Source organism: Hippocampus bargibanti, linkage group LG07 (assembly GCF_051943395.1).
Source record: "Hippocampus bargibanti isolate YZ-2025 linkage group LG07, ASM5194339v1, whole genome shotgun sequence".
Lineage (NCBI taxonomy): Eukaryota > Metazoa > Chordata > Actinopteri > Syngnathiformes > Syngnathidae > Hippocampus > Hippocampus bargibanti.
Window position 1 is genome coordinate 7157431 of NC_142740.1, and position 26696 is coordinate 7184126.

A 26696-nucleotide genomic window follows, 5' to 3' on the forward strand; every position below is an offset into this window, starting at 1 on the left:
ACTCGTGTTACGTCATCAACAAGCGCTAGCGCTCCAAGTGTCTGGTCACGTGACCGTTTATGCGCTAAGATTTTTTTTTGATCTGAGTGTCTTCACTTTCGCCGACATTAGTGGTGTGAGTATGTGTTCATTCCGGGTTGAGTGAACCCTGTTGCGTTTGTCTGCCGCTACTTACCCGCAGAGAAAATCTTATCCTGTGACTGTAAAGTGTCCTTGAGAGTTTTGAAAGGCGCCTATAAATACAATGTAAAAAAATAAAATATAAATGAAAAAAAAAAAAAAAAAACGAAACACTCTAAACCTGACGTAGTTCACTCTGGTCACGTGATAACGAAAGGAGACGCCCCCGCTTGCAAAAGATGCTCAGTTTGTGGTAAGTTGTGGGCTTGATTTTTCACATACACAAACAATTGCGCGTCAACTTCCAGCCACGACCCACAACAATTAGCCTGATATATATGGTTTCGTTGATCAATGAAAACAATGCACAAGTGTTATTGGCGGTGTTTGACATCAAATCACATTAAAAATATACATAATTTCCTCCATCGCAAATATAGCTTGTCCAATAAGTGACGTCTCCCGCTATGTTTCTGTCACCGTTTCTATAGTCGTGGTCTATTTTCAGAAGATACGGGTTGCTGTTCTATTTAATCGTGTCACAGAAACGTGAAGGACAAGTCATCAACTTTGGCTTTACGCTGCTCGCGATCGTTGTTGTGGAACAATGTCCTCATCGCGCTCCCCCGGTTATCCCCCCCCCCCCCCCTACCGACACCCCCCGCGTTCATTTTCCACAACAGCGCCTTATTGAGCCAAAAATGTTTCCCCGTGTACCCATCACGTGTCTCGGCTGTCTCACCTCTGTGTTCAGGCTTTAAGGGGATAAAGCTTCGTGTTTGTTTTGTAATTTGGTCTCCCTGGGGGGGAAACAGATGGCATACGGTCAGCCACTGTTTCTCAGAGGAGGGAACTCTTGGGAGGGGCATGTCCTGGTTGACAAAGTCAAAGTTAATTCAAAAATGAAAAGTGAGTTTCAAGCTTACACAGCCATGCCTCCGGTACTCTTGAGCTGCTAGTGCCAACATGGCGCATTGTTATCTCGCCCTCATTGAAGGAGGGGGGAGAAAAGTTGATAAGGGAGCCTCCCTCTGAACATTCCAAACACAAAAGTACGCTGCTGTTGTATTCTAGGTGAGCAAAGACTTCATGATCACATCAGAAAACATATATTCAACGAGTTAAAAGTAAGTACATCATTGGAAGCGCAAGGGAATTACCGCCCTCCTACCCACTCTCGATGACTTGCACACTGCAAGAATCAAGACGAGCGCGGAAAATCCTACTGGATCCTCCGCACCCTGCCCACCACCTTTTCCAGTGAATCAATCGCTAGATCGCTAACTTGATTGCTAGCTCGCTAGCTTGATGGCTAGTTCGCTAGCTTCATCGCTAGCTAGCGATCGAGCTAGCTATTGAGCAAGCTATAATAATAATACATGTAATTTATAAGTGCCTTTCAAAACTCTCAAGGACGTTGCTAATAGATAGATAGCTAGGTAGATAGCTGGATAGCTCTCTTCCTATTCAGCTAGCTGGCTAATCCATTACATCACAGGTGTCAAAGTCAAGGCACGGCGGCCCAAATCTGGCCCACCACATCAGTTTATTTGGCCCGCGAGAGCTAATCAAACTTGTGACATTTTATGATGCTTGTTAAAATCCGAACCACAATTTCAAATTGTCGTATGTAAATCACAATAGCAGTCATTATTATTGAGTTCAAATTCAGAACAGCCGTCGAGAGGAAACCATAACGACAATGTGACCCACGGCAAAAAGCCATACGGGATCGTTCTCCAAATAGATGGCGTTTGGTCGCCGTACATTTTGTATCCTCATCTGAACTGGTGCAGTGCGAGGTCCGGCGGCCATGTTGCCGGTCTATGTGTTGCCAGCGTACTAAATGCCGCCCTCCCTAGACACAACGTACCGGCCAGCGAGTATTATATTTGCCTTGGGAACCAAGTCAAGTCCGGGAGAGCAAAAGCGGGACCTGTTATCGGACACCCAGAATAGGTTTGACGCACAAGTCAACTAAGTGCCTGCTTAGGAGCCGTCAGCACCAGGGCAGCCTCACACCCCTTTCGATGAGTGCGCGAAAGGGGGTTTTGGTCAGCAACAGCGGCTCGACTGGTCACCTCAAGGAGACGGGGACCATCAAGTCTCACGGGGTACGTGCAACATCCCAGAATCGTTGCTGAGATGACAGACTGTTGGACAAAACTGCTGGAAATTGGCCCTGTCATTTTTGACCACCTTATACACTGATCTATCTATTTTTTATTTATTTGTGTATTTGTTTTTTTTCATATTGTATTTATTAATTATCTGTCTATTTATTTTTTATGTATTTATTTGTTTATTTTTATGTATTTATGTATTTACAGTATGTACTTATGTATTTATATATTTATAATAATAATAATACATTTCATTTCTGAGCGCCTTTCAAAACTCTCAAGGAGACTTTACAGTCACAGGATATTTTTTCTGCGGGTGAGCAGCGGAAGCCACACGTGCCAGCGTTCACTCAACCCAGAAGTTTTATTTATTTATGTATTTATTTAGTATGTAGTGAGTTAGTTACTTATTTGTTTGTTTATATCAAGGGTGTCAAAGTATTTTTTATGCTGCAAGACCACATTGTAGTTCCAGTTTCCTCTCGGGGGCCGTTATGAATTCTGGGAAGCCATTAGAATGTTTCATCCTAGCCACATATTACATCCAGAACGCACAACAAATTGATGAAAAACTAGTTTTATTTAATTTGAAGTAAAAAATAATGACTGTTGACTCGTTAGGTAGCTTGAGCTAGCGAGAGATCGATAGATGAAACATGGAATTTCACATGTTGGATTTGCTTTCACGGACTGAATAAAATGATGTGATGGGCCAGATTTGGCCCCCGAGCCTTGACTTTGACACCTGTAATGTAAGGGATGAACCAGATATCTGAATAGAAAGAGAGCTAGCTAGATTGCTCGCTAGCTAGTTCCATCTACAGCTATCTCACTCGCTAGCTAGCTTGCTCACTAGCTAGCTAGCTTTATCTCTAGCTAGCCTGCTAGCTAGAGATCGATAGATGAGCATGGAATTTCACAAGTTGGATTTGCTTTCACGGGCCAAATAAAATGATGTGACGGGCCAGATTTGGCCCCCGGGCCTTGACTTGGACACCTGTGATGTAAGGGATTAGCCAGATATCTGAATAGAAAGAGAGCTAGCTAGTTCGCTCACTTGCTAGTTTGATCTCTAGCTAGTGCACTCGCTAGCTAGCTTGCTCACTCGTTAGCTAGCTTGATCTCTAGCTAGCTCGCTAGCTGGAGATCGATAGATGAGCATGTATTTTCACAAGTTGGATTTGCTTTCGCGGGCCAAATAAAATGATGTGACGGACCAGATTTGGCCCCCGGGCCTTGACTTGGACACCTGTGATGTAAGGGATTAGCCAGATATCTGAATAGAAAGAGAGCGAGCTAGCTCGCTCGCTCACTAGTTCCATCTATAGCGATCTCGCTCGCTTGCTCACTCGCTTACTAGCTAGCTTGCTCACTCGCTAGCTAGCTCGATCTCTAGCTAGTTGCATTTGCTTCCCAGTCCTTTACTTTGACACACGTGTTATACACCGACGTCCACAGAAAAAAAAGCAATAACTCGTTTCTCCACTTTGTGAGCTCCACTGGGAAAATGACGTGAACGAGATTGGACCTGAAGATTTATCAGTATAAACCAGTATTTTGTCCTCGGAGGTGGAAAACATGTTAATGTTTACAAAAATGAGGCGTGCGAGACAGATAATTCGCGATCTTTCTAGGAGGGTCTTGGGTGTGGTACTTCTTCAAGGAAAACCTCCGCCATTAAACCTGCGAGCCAGGTTACATGATTCCGGTTGCGTCACAGGCGTCTGAGGTCCAAAGGTGACCATCGATTTGAGCTGTGTATCGCGGTTGCCAAGGCGATACGCGAAACCTGCCTGGTGTGATGAGTGAGACAAACTGGAATGTGAGCTCTAAATCACACGGAAAAAACGTGTCACGGTTGCAAAGATCAGACTGTCGGTTTGGCAAAAACTGGCTGCCTATGAACCCCAAGGCAACACGTTTCATATTTTATCTCAATAATTCAATTTTGTGGGATTATTTGGGTACGCGGAATTATCGTTAAATAGTGTCTAGAAATCCATTGGTGGGAAGTAAATACAGTAATACCTTGGTTTACGAACATAGTTGGTTCCCAGAAAGTGTGTGTAAGGTGAAAAGTGTGTATTGCAAAAATTAATTTCCCATAGGAAACCATTAAAATGAGAATAATCCGTTCCCAAGTCCCTATAAAACATAATTTTCTACTAAATAAGCCTTAAAACTACACAAAATATAATAATAATAATAATAATAATAATAATAATAATAATAATAATGCATTCCATTTCAAGCGCCTTTCAAAGCTCTCAAGGGCACTTTACAGTCACAGACAAGCATAGGTACTATCATAAAAATATACCTTATTATTACAAATATTGTACTCCAGTCAAGTAGATTACTTTACTGAACTGAGTGTTCATATTCCGGAATTCTTTTTTATAGTTACAGTATGTTATTATTTTTATATATTTTGGGGAGTTTGGACAGAACATTTCAAACTCTTTGGCTAACTTCTTTACCTTTCGAATTAGTATCGCTAATTACAAGTAGTAGTAATTTTGTCACCTGTGTCTTCATGGATTAAATTGGATTAGATTAGATTACATTAAATTCAATTAGATTAGGTCAGAATAGATTAACCTTTATTCATCTCACGGTGGAGAAATTCACAAATAATTGCAGCTAAGCGTTGAAAGAGCGTGCAGAAAATTAATGAATAATTAGTTTTTAAATTTGAAGTCAATTTTTATGGTTTTAATGGGACAGTTTGAAATTTTGGTTCAGCTTTTAGGAAGCATCATGGAACTTGACATGCTTGATTTGCTTTCGCGAGCAAAATAAAATGATGTGGTGGACCAGATTTGGCCCCCGGGCCTTGACTTGGACACCAGCGATGTAAGGGATTAGTCTGCTTGCTGAATTGAAAGAGAACTAGCTAGCAAGCAGCTAGCTCGCTCATTAGCGAGCTAAATTGCTAGTTACCTAGCTAGCACTATAGCTGAGCATGGAATGTCACAATTTTGATTAGCTTTTGTGGGCTGACTAAATTCACCTGAGATTTATGGTTAAAAAAATAACACAATTTATCTGCAAAATATTGTCATGGATAAATGTAATTGCATTTACAGATTCAAAATGTTATTTCCAGGGTGAGGATAAAAATAAAATCTGAAATTAAAAATAATGACTGTTTTTGTGGCTTACATACGATAATTTGACATTTTGATTCGGATTTTAGCTAGCCTCATGGAATTTCACGTTTGACTTGCTTTCTCGGGCCGAATAAAATGATGTGGAGGGCCAGATTTGGCCCCCGGGCCTAGACTTGGACACCAGTGAAGTAGCAGAACAAAATATCGGAGTTGCTGTAAAGGCTTCTTATTTTTCGTATTATTATTTGTGTATTTTCAACATTTGACGGCTATGGATTGTCTCTTTGGAGCATAGCGTCGGTGTCGGCGGGCTGACAAAACAAAACGATCCTTCTGTGCACCGAGCGGCATGTATGGCGCCTCCCCGTTGACGGTTCCTCTTTGTTCCTCTTTGTGTGGCTTATCGTTGTTCCCTGTGATTTATCGCCCAGTCACGCGTCCCACCCCGCATGTTGCAGTCCAAACGTACTTTGACTGCGTCGTTCACCGGCACACCTACGGACGCGCCGGCCGGAGCCGTTTGGGAGCTTTGATCACACCTTTACGGGGTATTTCTTTTTCGCCAGGTACGAACAAAGCGGCAGCGGTGGGTCAAAATTGGACGAAGGGGTAATGTGACGAGTCGAATTAAAAAGTCATGACAGAAATTGATGGTATTTTGTCGGGAAAATTATGTGCTTGAATGTCACGTTGAAAGAAAATTATGCAATCGCTGTAGAGGCGACGGCGTAGCGTTTAAAAAGTTGTTGAATTGTTGATTGTGACACCTGTTGGATATGCCCATCACTCTTTCAATCTTAACTCATTCACTGGCAGATGATGTGCAAAAATGTGTCCATTCCAGTGCCAGGGTTTTTGTCATTGTCACTCGAATTCCAAGACCCACAGAATATTGAGTCTTAGGACGACATAAACATTCAATACAGCGTTAGAAACCTTATATTCTCTTCTTTCATCAGAAAAAAGAGTTAATTCCTAAGTTATATGGGTCTGGAGTTATATGAGCTTGAAATGGGGGAAGCTTTACAAAATACAAATTGATACAATCCATACATATTGATGTATATAGCGGGATGAAGCTGTAACAAAGCGCTAACATGGAAAAAAGGCAAATGCTGGCGCCTTGTAGAAGGGAAAAAACATTGCGAGAGGCCTGATCAATGCTTTATCGGAATGGCGCTCCACCTCATGCTTTTTAATTCCCGAATAAATTCGGGAATGGCAGTCAATGACTTAAAGGACAACCGGCGTCACTTTTTTGTTTTTTAACTGACATCAGAAAAACGTTTTATAGCATCTAAAATACCCAAAACACGCAGTATGATATTTTTAGTCAAATTCAAAACCCCAATAAAAATGACTTAAAGTGTCCAAAATCTGCAAAAAATTGAGCTGCGAATTGGGCATTTTCAGAAAGTCCCGCCCCCAGTTCGTGACGTCACGCCAAGACGTCTTGCATTGCTTGTGAATCAAAACAATGGGTTCAGATTCGGAGAATATGCTTTCTTGTTACACATCCAGTTATGAATATGATTCAAATAGTTCTTAAGAGGAAAGCATACATGTTTGCAATCGATTAAAGAATTTAATGTGCCATTTTGAGGCAACATTGGGGGAAAATCTCACGGCAAAAAAAAAGAGGAACAAAATGGCGACCTCCAGTGGCCACCTCTGCTTCCACAGGCTGATAAATTCATTATATGGAGCTTGGATTCCCTCTTCTGGCGGCTTTTGGGTGCAACACGGTTCTTAGACCAAACATGTACAGCAAAATACATTGACGTGATGGAAGGACTGCTACAATGTGTCTTTTTTCGGTCAGGGGGCGGTTCTTTCATGACGTCACGTACGGACTCGTCACCAACTCAAAAACAAGACTTCCTGAATATTCAGAGTGAGTCTTAAAACGTAAAATATAGCGAGATGCGGTGGAATCTTTGTAAAATACGCTCAGTATAAGTCATTTGAAGCCATTTTACAAATTATGGGCACAACTTGTCCGGAGACGTCGGTTGTTCTTTAATGTCCAACTTCAGCTGTTGTTAAAGCGCTACATAAATCCATATCGATGTATTGCATTTTGTACATCCGCCCCCATTTCAAGCTCAGATAACTCCAGACCCACATAATCTAGTAATTAACTCTTTTTTTCTGATGAAATAAGAGAGTCTAAGGTTTCTTACGCTGCATTGAATGTTTATGTAGTCCTAAAACTCAATATTCTGTGGGTCCTCCAATTCCAGTGACAATGACAAAAATCTTTGCACTGCACTGGACACATTTTTGCATATCATCTGCCAGTCAATTAGTTAAGTTTAATTGAAGCATCAACATCAGAAAATCTCATTTTGTACAAAATGAATCCAGACGGACATATGGCGTCAACTTTTGGTCTCGTTGCAGGAAAAGATTTTCGCCTCAACAATGGCTGCTCTCAGCATCTCAAACACAACGTTTGCTCTGGAGCTGCTTCGGACTTTGAGCCAAGCGAACCCGACCGGGAACATCTTTGTGTCGCCATTGAGCATCAGCTCGGCGTTAGCGATGGTCTACCTCGGGGCTAAAGGAGACACCGCGACACAGATGGCAAAGGTCAACAATATTTTTTGATTTGTGTAAATAGCAGACAAGCTTCAAAACATTTTTTTTAAATCCTTCCCTAGGCTCTGTCATTCAACTCCGGTGAAAGCGTCCACGCAGACTTCCAAACTCTCAACGCAGACATCAATTCACCCTCCGCCTCGTACATCCTCAAACTGGCCAATCGCCTTTATGGAGAAACTACTTCCCACTTCCTGTCTGTGAGTTCTCGGGCGTCAAACGACGCCGATCGTCGCTTGTGTCGAATTTTCACACTCAACTTGCGAGCCGTTGTTTTGTCCGCAGGAATTCCTCGACGCTACGCAGAAGTACTACAAAGCCGATCTGAAGACGGTGGATTTCATCGGGGCTGCAGAAGAATCCAGGGTGGAGATTAACAACTGGGTGGAGCACCAGACGGAGAGTAAGACTTCGGAAACGTGACGTACGGCGTCGAGTTTTGAACGCTAATTGCCGACGTCGCTTCGTTTTTTTTTGGCGTGCTTTGCTCTCAGGTAAGATTCAAGATCTTCTGAAGCCCGGAACGGTCAGTACCATGACACGCTTGGCTCTGGTCAACGCCATCTACTTCAAAGGCAACTGGAAGCACCGCTTTAATCCAGAAAACACCAAGGAGATGCCGTTCAAAGTCAACCAGGTGAAAATTAAAGGACGCAAGGCCCAACGAATGAGAACATTTAAGACCGTTAAACACAAAGAAAGAGAAAATGAAAACGTTGTATGTCGGTCAATGGCATCATTTAAACCCGTGACCTGGGAGACTTGGTCCATCTTAACAAGCAATTTAACATCACAGAAGTCACAAAATCAATTTTTCTATCACGCGTTGATTCGGGGCCGCCACGAAAACGGAGAAAATACACCTTCAATGGCCGGTTAGGACGGCGGAAACAAATCATTGACATCGCTTTACTCACTCTCGAACACTTGCACACTGCAAGAATCGAAACAAGGGCACGGTAAAATCCCACTGGACCCTCCGCACCCTGCCCACCACCTTTTCCACCTACTCTCTTCAGTTATTACTGAGAGGTGCCACTTAGATGAAGGGATATCCTTCCATACTTAATTTGTCGTGTCATTTTTACTAGATACTAGTTACTAGATACTAAATACTAGATACCAGATACTAGTGCAGCATGTTCTACCGGAGACCAATTCCTTGTGTATTCTACTTCATGTATACATATATACATATATACGCTTATACACAGATACACATATACACATATATACATATGCACGTACACATGTATACATGTATACATGTATACATATACATACATACTGTACTTGGCCAATACAGATGATTCTGATTCTGAAGTTCTCTTGTCTTTGACGTTTTTGTCAGAATGTAAGCAAGTCAGTGAATATGATGTATCTGATGAAGAAACTGCCTTACAACTACATCCCCGAGCTGGGTCTGCAAATCCTGGAACTTCCATACCTGGATGATGAACTCAGCATGCTCATCCTGCTTCCGGAGGAGATGAGTGATGGCACGGACCCACTGCTGAAGGTACAGTAAAGTCTTGTTATAGCGATATCGTTTATATCGATAGTACTGCTTATTAAGATACTATTTCTATGAACGCAAGGAGAAAATTTACATGCCGCAGGATCGGATATATCGATAGTCCGGTTATATCGATACTTTTTCCGACTCCCGAGAATATCGATATAACGAGACTTTACTGTACTTGATCGATTGGCAAATTCCATCCAATTGATCTCGTTTCACATAGAGACCGAATGGTAGCTACCGCGATAGTGTTCTTTGGGGTCCATGATCAGTCCACAGGAGAAGGAAGAAAACTGCTCCATCGCCACTTGGATTGTGTCTATGAAGCCAAGTCAGTTCAAGAGTGAAGCACAATTAGATTAGGTTACATTACATTACATTACATGGGATTACTTTAGATTAGATTAGATTAGCCTTTATTAGCCTCACACTAGAGAAATTGACATTTCACAGCAGCAAAGTGATGAAAATGAGAGGGAAGGAAAAGAAGAAGTAGCAAAACAAAATACAGGAGCTGCTGTAAAGGCAGGCCACTTTCGCGGCACCATCTTGAAGTCAAAACAACAACAAAAAAACAAAATAACAAAAATATGACAACCCAAAGACACAGTCATTCAATCTTCAGCACTTTTCTGCACCATCTTTGTTGTAAAACACAGTTCTAGATGAAAGCGGAAAGGATAAAACCAGATTTGTCTGCGACAAGCTAAATTTTGAAAGCAAACATGGAGCTGTAGCATCCATTGATGAAAAGAGATTTTCTCACATCTACTGTTCCACGTAAATCCGCTTCAATTCCAAGCCGCGGCCGTTCCACTTAGGGGCTTAATAACAGTTTTAATAGTGGAGAGGTGGTGGGCGTCCTTAGCTTTCAGTGGGAGATCAAATCAGTCAGGCGGTAACCCATTTGTTATTTAGTTTTTTTTGTTCTTTTGACTTCAAGACGGCGCCGCAAGAGTGGCTACCTTTCCAGCAGCTCATGTATTTTGTTATTCTACTTTCATTCCTTTCATCACTTTGTTGTTGTGAAATGTAAATTTCTCCACTGTGAGACTAATAAAGGCAAATCCAATACAATCCAATCCATATTTGCCAAATGGGTGCAATCCTGCAACTATATTTGGCGCTTAAAGGACAACCGACAACATTTTTAGTTTTCTAACTGACATCAGAAAAACGTTTTATAGCATCTAAAATACCCAAAACACGCAGGCTGATATTTTTAGTGAAATGCAAAACACCAATAAAAATCAGTTAGTGTCCCAAAACTACTTCAAAATGACCCCGGAATTTGTGAGTTTCAGAAGGTCCCGCCCCTTTGTTCGTGACTTCACGCCAGAACGTCTTTGCCTTGCTCTAGACTCAAAACAATGGCTTCAGATTCAGAGACGATGCTTTGTTACTCATCCTGTCATCCACTCATCCATCTGAATATGATTCAAATAGTTCTGAAGAGGAACGCATAAATGTTTGCAATCAATTAAAGAAGTACATGCGTATCAATTCGAGCCGTCAACGACAGCAATGTAGCACCCAGAAAATGCACAAGATGGCGCCCAAGCTCCATTGGAAATGGGCTGATTTGTCAGCTGGGTATTTGTGTCAACTCGAATCAAATAGTAGTCTTGGTGCAACACACAACAATTCACCATTGCGTTATCTACGTGTTTTCCTTCTAATTTCGCCATCAACAGGAAGTTTTCAGACCAAACAAAGTACCCAAAATGCATTGTGTGTCGCTTTCTCGGTCAGGGGCGTTCCAGACGTGACATCATGTCAGGCATCGTCATCAACTCGAAAACAAGACTTCCTGAATATTCAGCGCGAGTCTTAAAACGTAAAATATGGCTATGTGCCGTGGAATCTTTGTAAAATACGCTCAGTAGAAGTCATTTGAGGTGATTTTACAAATTATTGAGGTGTCAGTTGTCCTTTAAAGGACAACCGACGTCACGTTTTTGTTTTTTAACTGACACCAGAAAAACGTGTTATAGCATCTAAAATACCCAAAACATGCAGTATGATATTTTTAGTCAAATGCAAAACACCAATAAAAATGACTTAAAGTGTCCAAAATCTGCAAAAAAAATTGCGAATTGGGTATTTTCAGAAAGTCAGGCCCCCAGTTTGTGACGTCACGCCAAGACGTCTTGCATTGCTAGTGAATCAAAACAATGGCTTCAGATTCGGAGAATATGCTTTCTTGTTACACATCCAGTTCTGAATATGATTCAAATAGTTCTGAAGAGGAAAGCATACATGTTTGCAATCGATTAAAGAATTTATTTGTGCCATTTTGAGGCAACACCAAAAAAAGAGGCACAAAATGGCCATCTCCGTTTACACAGGCTGATAAATTCCTTATATAGCGCTTGGATGCCCTCTTCTGGCCTTCTGGCGACTTTTGGGTGCAACACGAGGTCCCCAGACCAAACAAGTACAGCAAAATACATTGACGTGATGGAAGGACCGCTACAATGCGTCTTTTTTACGGTCTAGGGTGGTCCTTTAGTGACGTCACGTACGGACTCGTCACCAACTCAAAGACAAGACATCCTGAATATTCAGCGCGAGTCTTAAAACGTAAAATATAGCCATATGTGGTGGAATCTTTATAAAATACGCTCAGTAGAAGTCATTTGAAGCCATTTTACAAATTATGGACACAACTTGTTCGGAGACGTCGTAACCGATGTCTGAATTTCTCGTAGCTGGAGGAGGAGCTGACACACGCTAAGCTCGAAGAGTGGACCAGCAGAGACAACATGGACGTCCATTCCGAAATTCTTGTTCATCTGCCAAAATTCAAACTGGAAGAGGAGTACGAGCTGAACGAGCCTCTCGCTAAACTGGGCATGACTGATGTGTTTTGCGCCGCCAAAGCCGATCTTTCCGGAATGAACGGCGAGGGAGGACTTTCTCTGTCCACGGTGGCCCACAAAGCCTTTGTGGAGGTCAACGAGGAAGGTACCGAGGCCGCGGCGGCCACCGCTGGCATCGTAGCTTTTTGCATGCTGAGGGAGGAACACTTCACGGCAGACCACCCGTTCCTCTTCTATATCCGGCACAATAAATCCAATTCTATTCTTTTCCTTGGAAGGTTCTCTTCTCCTCAGTAGGGAAAAAAAAAATCAAATAAAGGAATGCAATGAAGGCTGTTTTTATTTTGACTGCATTTTGTAACATGCATGCTCTGGAGTATGGAGTCAGCCAGTTGTTTTGGCAACACATTCAAATATAGGATAACACACTACAATACATTTTAATTTTAAGTTTGAAGTTATCTAAATTGGATCTGGAATCGAACAATTTACAAAATATTTCACATTTTCACCCAAAGCCCAACTGAATAGTGACTTTGGCAACATAAGATGGCTGCCATTTGACACAAGAGGCCACCTGTGAGCCAAGAATACCTGTCAGAAAGAAAGCCAAAGCTCGTCAACTGTAGCCGTTGCTCAAGACTGAAATGAATTCCGAGTGAGATGTTTTAAACAAAGACGAAATCGTGGTAATACAAATAAAAGGTATGTGCCGTGACCCGGACTCGAACCGGGGTTGCTGCGGCCACAACGCAGAGTACTAACCTCTATACGATCACGGCTCTGTTTTGGGTGATGATCACACTTATCAAGTCCAACGTGACGTTTCGGATATAAACCGCATTTGTTTTAAAAACGAATTGTTTCTCGAAGAATCTTCCGCGAATAATCAGGAAAACTATATTTTAGGCACAACCCGTACATTCAGCGTGTTGTTTGATAGACAGTATCTGGTTTTCTGGTAATCTCGAGGTTTTAAGTAAAGAATGGTTGATTAATTCATTGATTCATTGATTCATTCATGCATTGATACGCAAAAAAAGGTAAGACGTGATCGTTTTAATAAAAAATATGTCAACGTTTACGAATACATTATTTTATAACTGAAATAATATTTGTAAATCAGGTTTGTGAATGAAGATTTTCATATTGGTGAGCATGGTCAAAAGAAAAATGTTCATATTTTGAATTCGTGACAAGGATTAGTAACAACTTTTATGAAAAACGATAACGAATTCGTCGTGTGGTGTAGCGTTTTGAAACGTAAAGACTTGAATGCGGAAGTATAAAGTCCGCTTTGCCGATATTTACCGAAACCTTCCGAAAAAGCACCGTCGTTTCTCTCCTCTGATTGGCCCAGCGTTCTCGAAATATCAACCAATGAGCGCGGGCCACAGGTGTTTGGCTTCCTTGTCACTTCCTGGTGGCGGTGTGCAGGTATTAGCTGACGGTGGCCGCGGCGGGGCGTCTTCAGCCCCAACTCAGTTTAGCCGACCTAGTGATGCCCCTGCCGACCGCCTTCCTCGCGCTCGTCGCCTCGCTCGCCTGCAGCGGCCACGCCACCGTCTTCTTCAAGGAGCAGTTTCTCGATGGAGGTGTAGTATGGACGGGCTCAACTTGACATTTTAATTGCTATTTGGCAGACAAAGTCACTTTTTTAGTATTTTTCTGTCTTTCTTTACCAAAATAAAAATATTCCATTCAATGAATTTGGCCACAAAAACATTACCTCTTGCTATGAACGTCGATGTTTGGCGTCAGTATGCGTACACAACAACGTAAATACAGTAATGTAGTTCATCAAACACGATAAAACCCAGATAATCAGTCAAGAAAGCTGAGCTTTCATATTTTGCCACTGAAATCACTGCTCAAGATTAAAATAGGTTCTGGAAACGTTTTTAAAAATACTGTATTAAGACACTTAAAAGTATATATTTGATCATAATATTGAAGTCTATATTTTGGCAGAATAAAGCACCAAAAACAAAAAGTATGGTAGAGTCATTCATATTTTGCCACGACACACGTTCACAAAAGGCTCTGTTCTGATTCAAACACATCAAATATGATATGTTTGAATCAAACGCTCATCTCGTCTAACGGAAACTTTTTTTTATTTGGGGGTGCACACCGTGGACAGTTTTTCCAAAGTGGGGAGAATTGTCACGACTTGGAATAAATGCCACCTTTCCGGCTCAACTCGCAAATGGCGTGACGATGCTTGCCTGCCTCCGCATCACGAGCTGGTTCGGCAACTCCCACTGGCGAGACAAATGACTCCAGCAAACTGTCAATTTAGACGGAACTCCGTTTAAGGAATACAAATTCGTGTTGGCTAAGTATATCAAACGAGGCATCAAAGTGCTGATAAATGATGTTATTCCCTCGCTAAATTGAAACCGCGTCGTGAGCTGTCAATCAAATTCTACTGTTAGTGTTGTATTATTTTTTTACCCCACATTAACCCATGTACGCTCATATGAACACCAATAAATTCATTAAAAAATCATAACAGAGTATCAAATGGGTTCAAACGCAGTATATAATTAATAATATAATTATATAAACATAAGCTCTCTATTTGCTATATAGCTGGCCAGCTATCTATGTAGCTAGCTAGCGCTCTATTTGCTACCTAGCTGGCTATCTAGCTTGCTAGCTAGCTCTCTATTTGCTATCTAGCTGGCTAGCTAGCTATTTGCTATCTATTAGCTAGCAAGCTAGCTTACCATCTATTTGAGTTACTTCCGGGTTGAGTGAACGCAGGTGTGTGGCTGCCACTGCTCATCCACAGAAAAACTTGTCCTGTGACTGTAAAGTGACCTTGAGAGTTTTGAAAGGCACTTGTAAATAGTCTATTCTTATTCTTATTCTTATTCTTATTCTTATTCTTATTATGAGCATACGCGTGCACTCAAGGCTGACAACGAGGCACTATAAAGCGGCCATGCTATTGAAAAGACAATCCTTCTTGCTTTTTTGGCTTTTTCTCTGTGATGTGTGCACGGCTGAAAACGAGGCGCTTTCAAGGGATCACGTCAGCTTTGAGTTGGAGCGTTAAAACAATACATAAAAAATAAAACACCTGTTAATAATGAGTTTTTTTCATATAAAGTAGTACTACATTATTTTCTCATGTGTAAAGCAAAGCACCTTCACAATAAAACTTAATCAATATTTATTGTATTTCAATAACATGGAATAAAAACTAAACTTACCAAAAGGGGTAAAAATAGTAATAAAATGTGTTCATGTCAAATAAAAAAAAATTGACAGACCAGACCTATTTCATTCATTTCCTAAAAAAATTTGAAAAGTTTATTTTGAAAATGTCAAATGTTTGTTTTGCATTTTCATGTGTCAGATGGTTGGAGGAGCAGGTGGGTGGAATCTAAGCACAAGGATGATTACGGCCAATGGAAGTTGAGTGCTGGAAAGTTCTATGGTGATGCTGAACTTGATAAAGGTAAGTCAGCAACCCCCCCCCCCCCCAAAAAAAAACAGTTTTAAACCCCAAAAAATAAAAATCCCACTCAATTAATCAGCATATATTCTTTATCCTCTATGAAAAATCACCGCTCGAAAGCATGTTTCCAGTTACAATGAAACCTGGGTTTTTCAACCATAATCCGTTCCAGAAACCTGTTTGAAAACGGAATTGTTCGAAAACTGACATATTGACGGTTATAATCAATATCTGTTTTTTTTTAATCGTAACAATACAATGATGCCTGCTCACAATGAAACGCTACATGCAGATAATGCGGTCACAATGACACGCGACACGAGGAAGTGACGTATCAGGAAGCAGAGGGGAGTGGTGCATTCAGGTGCGCTCAGTTCTTTCGAGAAGCAATTTTCGCTTGTTAAACGAGGCATAAAAAAACCCATACTTTTGGTCGAAAACCGAATAGGTGAAGGACCGAGACGTTTGAAAACCAAGGCTTGACTGTACAGGTAACAACCGACTTACGACCAGCTCGACTTACAACCACCCCTACTTACGACCACGACCCCCAGACCCTATTTTTAAAAATTAAATTCTACACCTGACACCGCAACGCGCTAGAATCCCGCAACGTGTATGAAAATTTTGGCCAGCCAGCATCTCATTCTCGCACAGCAATCAACCGTGTGATGGCACCAGAGGAGGGAGTTTGAGAGTCTCTTTTCAACATTTTGAATGGATTTTGACTTACGACTATTTTGACTTACGACCGTTTGGTCGGAACAGAATCCGGTCGTAGGTCGGATGTTACTTCTTTATTTATATTGTATTGCTTGACTGTATTATGGTGCCCCTCGGTGGCCAAAGCAGGGACAACAGAAGGAGCAGCACCATGAATCGGCTTGCGGTGTTAAATAATGTTGGATGGGCTGTTTAATACTTGACCATTTATTCAATTCAGTTCTCACTAGGGTTTGATCAAATGCAATAAAATGCTTTGAAATATCTTGTGACAAAGTGTGCCGGAATGTCGTGCTGTGTCATCTTCCCTCGGTTTTAACGTTTTCAGGGGCGCAGACCAGCCAGGACGCCCGCTTCTACGCCCTCTCGGCCCGCATGGAACCGTTCAGCAATGAGGGCAAAGTCCTGGTAATCCAGTATAGCGTCAAGCACCAACAGGGGATCGACTGCGGTGGAGGTTACGTCAAAATTTTTGACGCCCAACTAGACCAGGCCCAGATGAACACCCATTCGCCCTTCTCCATCATGTTCGGTGAGAAAACACAGTTCAACACTCTCTTCAAAATACAACCATGGTCTCAAGATTGACACTGGCTCGGAAAACCAAGTTTAAAATCGCAATTTTATTTTGAAACCTTGACTATAACTCTATTTCAAAGATCTTATTCTGTTTTCAAACCATAACTCATTCACTGGCAAGCAATGTGTAAATAGGTGTCCACTCCAGTGCCTGTCAGGGTTTTTGTCATTGTCACTCAAATTGCAGGACCTACAGAATATTAAGTTTTACGACTACATAAACATTCAATACAGTGTTAGAAACCTTACACTATCTACTTTCATTAGAAAAAAAAGAGTTAATTCTTAAGTTATATGGGTCTGGAGTTATCTGAGCTTGAAATGGGGGCAGATGTACAAAATACAATCCATACTGTACATATTGATGTGTACAATAATAATAATACATTGAATTTATAAGCGCCTTTCAAAACTCTCAAGGTCACTTTTCAGTCACAGGATCAGTTTTTCTGTGGGTGAGCAGCGGCAGCCACACATGCCAGTGTTCACTCAACCCGGAATAATTCAAATTGATTCAAATTGATTGAGCTAGCTAATACATAGCTAATAGAACACAGCCAGATAGCTAGCTAGATAGCTAATAGATAGCCAGCCAGCTAGCTAGACAGCTAATAGATAGCAAATAGAGAGCTAGCTAGGTAGACAGCCAGATAGCTAGCCCTTTAACAGCAGCTTAGCTCTAACAAAGCGCTAACATGGACAATAGACAAATGCTGCCCCCTGGTGGAAAAGAAAAAAAAAACACCGCTAGAGGTCTGACCAGCACTTTATCGTCATGGCGCTCCACGTCACACTTAAATTCGGAATAAATTTGGCAGGTCCGGACATCTGCGGTTTGCCCATGAAGAAGGTTCATGTCATCCTCAACTATAAGGGACAAGGACATCTCATCAAGAAAAACATCGAGTGTAAGGTCAGCAAAAAATGACTGCTACATTTTTTTATTTTTGGTTAATTTATCGAAAAGCAAAAAGGTTACTTTGTTCATTTTCTAAATCAAGTGTGTCAGAGTCATCTTTTTGCAGCGGGCCAGTATTGTAGCTTGCTAGCTTGCTTGCTCGCTAGCTCACGTGCTAGATAGCTTGATAGATGAGCATGGGATTTCACGAGTTTGATCTACTTTCACGGGCCGAATAAAATTATGTGGCAGGCCAAATTTGGCCCGAGGGCCTTGACTTGGACACCAGTGATTTTTTTAAATCTATTTATTTTTACTTATTTTTTTACATATTTATGTATTTATGGACTTTTGCAAGCATGGTGGAATTTCACAAGTTCGTTTTGCTATCTTGGGCTGAATACAATGATGTCACGGGCCAGATTTGGCCCGCTGACTTTGACTTGGACACCTGTGATTGATTTATTTATTTTTGTTTTTTACACATACAGTAAAATCTTGTTATATCGATATCGGTTATATCGATAGTACTGCTTATTACGATACTATTTCTATGAACGCAAGGAGAAAATTTACATGCCGCAGGATATATCGATAGTCCGGTTATATCGATATTTTTTCCGACTCCCGAGAATATCGATATAACGAGACTTTACTGTATGTGTTTATGGACTTTAGAAAGCATGGTGAAATTTCACAATTTTGATTTGCTTTCTTGGGCTGAATAAAATGATGTCATGGGCCAGATTTGGCCCCCCTTAGTAAAACCTTTTCTCCGACATGTTCCGAATGTCGATTCTCTCCGTCAGGATGACGAGCTGAGCCACGTGTACACGCTGGTGCTGCGTCCGGACCAAACATATGAGGTGAAGATCGACAACCGTGTGGTGGCGTCGGGCTCGCTGGAGGAAGACTGGGACCTGCTGCCCCCCAAGACCATCAAAGACCCCCTGGCCAGCCAGCCGGCCGACTGGGACGACCGGCCCACCATGGATGACCCCGATGACACCAAACCTGAGGTGGGCGTGGCGTTTGCGGCTGCTTTCGTACGTGCTGCAACGTCAATGGCGCAACTTTGTTTTTTTGACATTTTTTTTCTCTCCAAATATATTTGGAAGCCGCTTGGCCTGGAGCTTTACAAACGATCTCAATCTTTACGTTCCCATCGCCTTTTGACGACGTGCGTCTGTGACAGCTGTGCGGCAAGAAAAACAAGTCCAACTGCTTCTCGTTTCAGGAAGAACAACCTTGTTTCCTGCTTGGTTACTTACAACAACACAAAAAAAAGGCGTTGTATTATAGTAATAATTCTAATGTCATGAGAGGCTAGCTCTCAGCGGGGCAGGACAAGGAGTGCAATGGGCGACATGTTCCTTCCGATTCCGATTCCCTTTTGAGGTGAAACTGAAGATGGGGTTCTCTCCCATGTATTTCTAGGCCTCACCCCTCTTGACGTCCTTCCTAGGTTTTTAGCAAGGGTCCAAATCCAGTCTTCCGTCCTATGGTCCCAACTGGCGACGAGTTCCATGCAGCAATCAGTTTCTCAGTGTTTCTCCACAGCGCACAACAATGGCACTTGTCTCCCCAGCCACACACTCAGAGGCTTTCTGGCCTTAAAAGCCATGCATGCCAATCAAGCAACGATCAGCCACAGGTGTGGTGTTTGGATTGCTGCCTTCCACCAGATGGGGCCAAAAAACTCTCTCTGGGTGAAGCCATTTTAGTGGAATGTATTTCCCCTCCAGGACCCAGCCTCTCGTGATATCACATAATATATTTCATTTATAATTGCCTTTCAAAACTCTCAAGGTTACCTTACAGTCACAATTTTCCCTGGCTGAGCAGCGGCAGCCACATGCGCGAGCGTTCACTCACCCAGGAAGTAACTCAAATAGATAGAAAGCTAGCTCGCTAGCCAGCTAATAGATAGCTAGATAGAGGGCTAGATAGTCATACAGCTAATAGATTATGTACAGCGTGAACTGAAATAAATAACAGAGCATGCAAAAACTGTGTACAGCACAGATGTCCATGTCAAGGAACGGGGGGCAAATCTGGCCCGCCGCATCATTTTATTCGGCCCGCAAAAGAAAATCAAACGTGTGAAATTTCATGATGCTTGCTAACGTCCCAACCCTAATTTCAAATTGTCGTATGTAAACCACAATAAAAGTAAACTTCAAATATGAAAAGTAGCTATTCATTATCACTGAAATAATGATAATAATAATAATAATAATAATAATAATAATAATAATAATACATTTCATTTATAAGCGACTTTCAAATCTCTCAAGGTCGCATTACAGTCACATTAGTTTTTCTGTGGGTGAACAGTGGCAGCCACACGCGCCAGCGTTCACTCAACCCGGAAGTAACTCGGATAGAATAGTAAGACAAATAGATAGAAAGCTAGCTAGCAGCTAGTTATTCAGCAACCCTGAAATCATAATTACAATGTGGCCCACAGCAAAAAAAAATCCTTTTGACACCCACACCCTTGACGTAAAATATCACATAAATAAATACATATGTAAAATATAAACAAAAATAACTAAATAAATAAAGCATATGTGTCCAAGTCAAGGCCCGAGGGCCAAATCTGGCCTGCCACATCATTTTATTCGGCCCGCCAAAGCAAATCAAATGTGTGAAATTTCATGATGCTTGCTAACGTCCCAACCCAAATTTCAAATTCTCGTGTGTAAACCACAATAACCGTCATCATTTTTAGGTTCAAATAGGAAAACTAGTTATTCATTAACCCTGAAATCATAATTACAATGTGGCCCACGCCAAAAAAATCACTTTGACACAGTTGACGTAAATACTCTTCTTCTTTTCCTTTCGGCTTTTCCCTTCAAGGGGTCGCCACAGCAAATCAGTGTCCTCCATCTTTAGAGGCTTGATCCGCATGTTTGTTTTGGCTAAGCTTTTATGTCGGATGCCCTTCCTGACACAACCCTCTGTATTTATCCGGGCTTGGGACCGGCACAAGAAGACATATGTCCCTTTGTGGCTACAGAACAAGCAACTCGCTCAGTAAAAGGCTCCCAAACACAAAATGGTAATCATTCACACTTGTTCGAAATACATTTTTAGTGCTTTGAAGGTTTTCGAGAAGTAGCCGTGACGTGAACAATCAAATAAATAAGTACAGCAACAAATAAATAAATACATAAATATGTTAAAAAAATGAAACAAATACATAAATATATCGATAAATAAATAAATACATAAATAAATACATAAAGATACATAAATCACAGGTGTCCAAGTCAAGGCCTGTGGGCCAAATCTGGCCCATGACATCATTTTATTCGGCCCAAGAAAGCAAATCATAATTGTGAAATATATAGATCGATAGATAAATAAATAAATAAATAAATACATAAATAAATAAAGATACATAAATCACAGGTGTACAAGTCAAGGCCTGGGGGCAAAATATGGCCTGCCACATCATTTTATTCAGCCACAACAGCAAGTCAAACACGTGATATTTCATGATGCTTACTAAAGTCCCAAAAAATGTCAAATTGTCGTTTGTAAACCACAATAACAGTCAGTACTTTTAAGTTCAAATACTTCTTCTTTTCCTTTCGGCTTTTCACTTCATGGGTCGCCACAGTGAATCAATGTCCTCCACCTATCCCGGTTTTGTGCATCCTCTTCTCTCACACCAGCTACCTTCATGTCCTCTTTGACCACATCCATAAACCTCCTCTTTGGTCTTCCTCTCGGTATCCTGCCTGGCAGTTCAAGGCTCTCCTCTGGACATGTCCAAACCATCTCAGTCTGGCCTCTCTGACTTTCTCTCCAAAGCCTCTATTATGAGTTGTCAATATGATAATATAATAATGTGATAATATGAGTTGTTGTTAAGTTCAAATATGAAAACTAGTTATTTATTAACCCTGAAATCATAAATACAATGTGGCCCACGGCAAAAAAATCTCTTTGACACCCTTGACGTCAACAATCACATAAATAAATACAGCAACAAATAAATAAATACATAAATATGTTAAAAAAATGAAACAAATACATAAATATATCGATAAATAAATAAATACATAAATAAATACATAAATAAATACATAAATGTACATAAATCACAGGTGTCCAAGTCAAGGCCTGGGGGCAAAATATGGCCTGCCACATCATTTTATTCAGCCACAACAGCAAGTAAAACGTGAAATTTCATGATGCTTGCTAAAGTCCCAAAAAAATGTCAAATATTACAATAACAGTCGTTATTTTTAAGTTCAAATACCAAAACTAGTTATTTATTAACCCTGAAATCATAATTACAATGTGGCCCACGGCAAAAAAAAATCTCTTTGACACCCGTGACGTAAACAATAATCAAATATATACATAAATATATCGATAAATAAATAAATAAATAAATGAATAAATAAATAAATAAATAAATAAATCACAGGTGTCCAAGTCAAGGCCCGGGGGCCAAATCTGGCCCGCCACATCATTTTATTCGGCCCGCAAAAGCAAATCAAACATGTGAAATTTCATAATGGTTGCTAAAGTCCAAAAAATATTCGAATTGTCGTTTGTAAACCACAATAACAGTCATTATTTTTAAGTTCAAATATGAAAATTAGTTATCTAATTTGAAACAGATTCTTATTTTACAGACAGTGTATTGTCGGTGTTCAAATACCTGACATGTTTCGGCGTCTACTTCCACCTTCGTTCGTTTTAAATTAGATATCAAGTAGACAGGATGAACTTAATACAACTATGAAAATTAGTTATTTATTAACCCTGAAATCATAATTACAATGTGGCCCACGGCAAAAAAAAAAATCACTTTGACACCCTTGACATAAACAAATAAATACATAAATAAATACGTTAAAAAAACAAATAAATAAATAAATTGCAGGTGTCAAAGTTATAGGCCGGGGGCCAAATCTGGCCCGTGACATCATTTAGCTAGCTAGCTTGCTAACTAGCTCTCTTTCTATTCAGCTAGCAGCCTAATCCCTTACATCACTAGTGTCCAATTCAAGGCCTGGCGGCCAAATCTGACTCGCCGAATCATTTTATTCGGCCCGCGAAAGCAAATCAAACTTTCTAAAATTCCATGATGCTTGCTAAAATCCCAACCAAAATTTCAAATTGTCCGAATTCAACAACAATAACAGACATTGTTTTTTTACTTCAAATTTGAAAACAAAAACAAACATTTGGGACAGAATCTGACATGAAAAAAATGGTCCTTGTCCTGTTTTTCCCGCATCAGTACTAGCGACACACGAAAAATGATCCAGTACAACAGGGGTGTCAAAGTCATTTTTTGACGCGGGCCACATTGTAGTTATGGTTTCCTCTCGAGGGCCGTTATGAATTTGGGGAACCCATTAGAATGTTTAAATCCCTTCAAATATTACATATAGAGCACACAGCAAATTAATGAATAATTTGTTTTCAAATCTGAAGTCAAGAATAATGACTTTTATTGTGGATGACATCCAAAAATATGAAATTTTGGCTCAGATTTTAGCAATCATCATGGAATTTAACAAGTTTGATTTGCTTTCGCGGGCCGAAAAAAATGATGTGGCGGGCCGGATTTGGCCCGCGGGCCTTGACTTTGACACCTGTGTCGTACAAGATGGCGTAAAAAGGCTTTGTGACACTTTCCCACTTCAAACTTGATGAATGACAAACTGTTTCACCAGGATTGGGACCAGCCGGAAAACATCCCGGACCCCAGACACCGTAAACCCAGCGACTGGCGAGAGGACATCGACGGCGTGTGGTCACCCCGGACCATTACCAATCCCAATTACAAGGTGCGTCCGTCGCGTGACGCACATATTGACAGGCGTCCGTCACCGCCTCACTTGGTTGTTTGTTGTTCGCAGGGGGACTGGAAGCCAAGGCAGATAGACAATCCCAAATACAAAGGCTTGTGGGTCCACCCTGAAATCCCCAACCCGGAATATGTTCATGATGCGGAGATGTACAAATTTCACAACGTCGGCGTGTTGGGATTGGAATTGTGGCAGGTGAGCTGTGACCGCCAACCAACGTTCTTAACTCTTTCACTGCCATTCACACATTTATTCGGGAATTGAAAATAGGACATAGAGCGCCATTCCCGAATTTGTTCACGTTTTGGTTTTTTTCTTGTTTGGGTGCCGATAAAACGCTGGACAGACCTCTGGCATTTATTTTCCCTTCCACAAAGGCACAGAATTTCCCTTTTTTCATGTTAGCGCTTTGTTACAGCTTCAACTGCGCTATATCAATCAATATGTATGTATTGCATTTTATTTTGTACATGTGCCCCCATTTCAAGCTCATATAACTCAAAACCCATATTATTTAGGAATTAACTCTTTTTTTCTGATGAAAGAAGAGAGTCTAAGGTTTCTAACGCTCTATTGAATGTTTATGGTGTCCTAAAAGTCAATATTCTCTGGGTTCTGGAATTCGAGTGACAATGACAAAAACCCTGGCACAGGAGTGGACACATATTTGCACATCTGGCAGTGAATGAGTAAACGCTGATATCGTCCTGAAAATATGTGTCGCCCCCTACAGATGAGATCCGGAACCATATTCGACAACTTCCTTATCACCGATGATGTCCGGGAAGCCGAAGAGTTTGCACGGCAGACTTGGGGACTCATGCAGGTGACTGAACACGTCGGGGTCACCGAAGCGCATTTGAACCTCATTTAGAGAAGATAATCTCAGTGTCGTGAATTGGGACTTCCTGTCGATGCAAATTTTTACCTGATGTTGTTTTCCTTCATTTCATTGTAGGCCATATAATACAAGATTTTTTTGCCTCTCTGTGGTCCGAAAACAATGTATTTTGTCTTGGGGGATTAACCAGCTAGCTGAATAGAAAGAGTACTAGCTAGCTAGCGAGCTAGCTAGCTTGATAGATGAGCGTTGGACTTCACAAGTGTGATTTGCTTTCACGGGCCGAATGAGGCGGTGGGCCAAATTTGGCCCCCAGGCCTTCACTTTGACACCTCTGGTCAAGCTGCACTTATCGATTGGCAACATAAGATGGCCGCCGGTGGCTTCACTCTCGTAGCGACAAGTCAGCGACATTGGGAGTCTCCCGATCATTTTTTTCATTTTTTGGGGGGCGGCCACAATTTGCAATTTGAAGTCATTTTCTAATTTAAAACAGATTATTTTCTTACAGACAGTGTTTTTTAGGTGTTTAATTACCTGACATGTTTCGGCGTATACTTGCGCCTTCGTCAGAGTGACGAAGGCAGAACTATACGAAGGCTGTTTTAAATTATATATCAAGTAGACAGGATGAACTTATTACAACAATGAAGTCATTTTCAGTCAACATTTAGACTGGCGGGGCTTCAAGCAACATCCTGTCAAGAAAATGTTTGACTTGACTTCTACTTTGATGAAGCGAGCATACTTGGTCTTTTTTTTTTGCCTTGACTTTTGTGAAGTTTCTTATCGTTTTGTTTCCTTTTGTGCTCACCAGGCAGCTGAGAAGAAGATGAAGGAAGAGCAAGACGAGTTGGAGAGGAAGAAGTGGGATGAGGACAACAACAGGAAGAACAACTTTGACTTTGGGGATGATGATGATGATGATGAGAAGGGAGATGATGGCAAGAAAATGCAGGAAATCAAAAACATTGAGCTGTAGTCAACATGGAAGCCACGTTTTCATCATAAGTACGGAAACACCAGATGGACAAAATCAATGAAAACATTATTAGCTTGTTGTTGTGTTGTGTCACAATGTTTTTTTATTTTGTTGTTTTGATTTCAAGATGGCACCGTGAGAGTCGCTCCCTTTACAGAAGCTCCTATACATTTTTTCTCTTTATTCTTGTCTTTTCTTCTTTTCATCACTTTGCTGCTGTGAAATGTAAATTTCTCCACTGTGAGACGAATAACGGCGAATCTAATCTAATATTATTTGTAACTTATTTAATGACCTCAACATGACCGAAGTCCCATAAATTATAGCAAGCAGTTTTATCCCAAGGAAAAATGGATCTCCATCAGCAAAAACAAAACCAAACTTAAAAATCTTGTTATTTATTCTTACTTTGTCTTGATTCCCTACTTAAATGCCACAGATTCATTTCTGTATTTTCAGAATCAGAATCAGAATCAGAATCATCTTTATTGCCAAGTATGTAGAACACACAAGGAATTTGTTTCCGGTAGAACACGCTGCACTAGTATCGTTGTCAAAAAAACTGCTAAGTGGCACTATACAGTTCCATTTTGGCTACTGCTGAAAGAGTTCAAAGAGTTAATGGCTTGGGGGAAGAAGCTGTTTAAATGTCTGCTGGATTTGGTGCGCATGGATCGGTAATTTTCCTCTTATTCCTCTGTGGGTTAAATGTGTTTGAGGGTCAAACATGTCGGGCCAGGACGTTTCATATTTTTCTTGTAAGAAATATTTGAAACTTTACTTGGAACAAAACAAAATAAATAAATATGAAGGCACCATCGCTACCTACTGTACTGGGTGTGCAGTTAAAAATCGTATTCGCACAATTACTAAATGTGGTTGAACACATTTCTTCCGGAAAAAGTGTTGGAAATCAACCACACGATCGCCACCACTTCTCCAATTGATGTAACGTCCCTCCGGACCACCAGGGGCAGTGCTGTCGATGTATCACTAGTTTTCGCTCGGTAGTCTTGTTTCTCAGTATCCTTGAAGGCAACATGTTCCTGTCATTCTCTCC

The 26696-nt window shown here is 41.0% G+C and overlaps 2 protein-coding genes across 2 annotated transcripts; both read left to right on the top strand.

The window, feature by feature from the left end:
* Window positions 1-5767: 5767 nt before the first annotated feature.
* On the top strand, window positions 5768-12633 carry serpinb1 (serpin peptidase inhibitor, clade B (ovalbumin), member 1). Its single transcript, XM_089001417.1, has 7 exons — window positions 5768-5922; window positions 7760-7948; window positions 8020-8157; window positions 8243-8360; window positions 8452-8594; window positions 9309-9476; window positions 12191-12633. Exons 2-7 carry the CDS (start codon window positions 7781-7783, stop codon window positions 12596-12598), a joined length of 1143 nt encoding a protein of 380 aa, XP_088857543.1. The 5' UTR covers window positions 5768-5922; window positions 7760-7780; the 3' UTR covers window positions 12599-12633.
* A 1098-nt stretch (window positions 12634-13731) lies between these two features.
* LOC148895317 (calreticulin-like) lies at window positions 13732-26460 on the top strand. Its single transcript, XM_089000150.1, has 9 exons — window positions 13732-13896; window positions 15669-15770; window positions 16822-17025; window positions 17891-17985; window positions 18780-18989; window positions 23679-23792; window positions 23865-24008; window positions 24547-24639; window positions 25472-26460. The coding sequence occupies exons 1-9, from the start codon at window positions 13803-13805 to the stop codon at window positions 25634-25636; spliced, it is 1221 nt and encodes a 406-aa protein (XP_088856276.1). The 5' UTR covers window positions 13732-13802; the 3' UTR covers window positions 25637-26460.
* The last annotated feature ends 236 nt before the right edge of the window (window positions 26461-26696 follow it).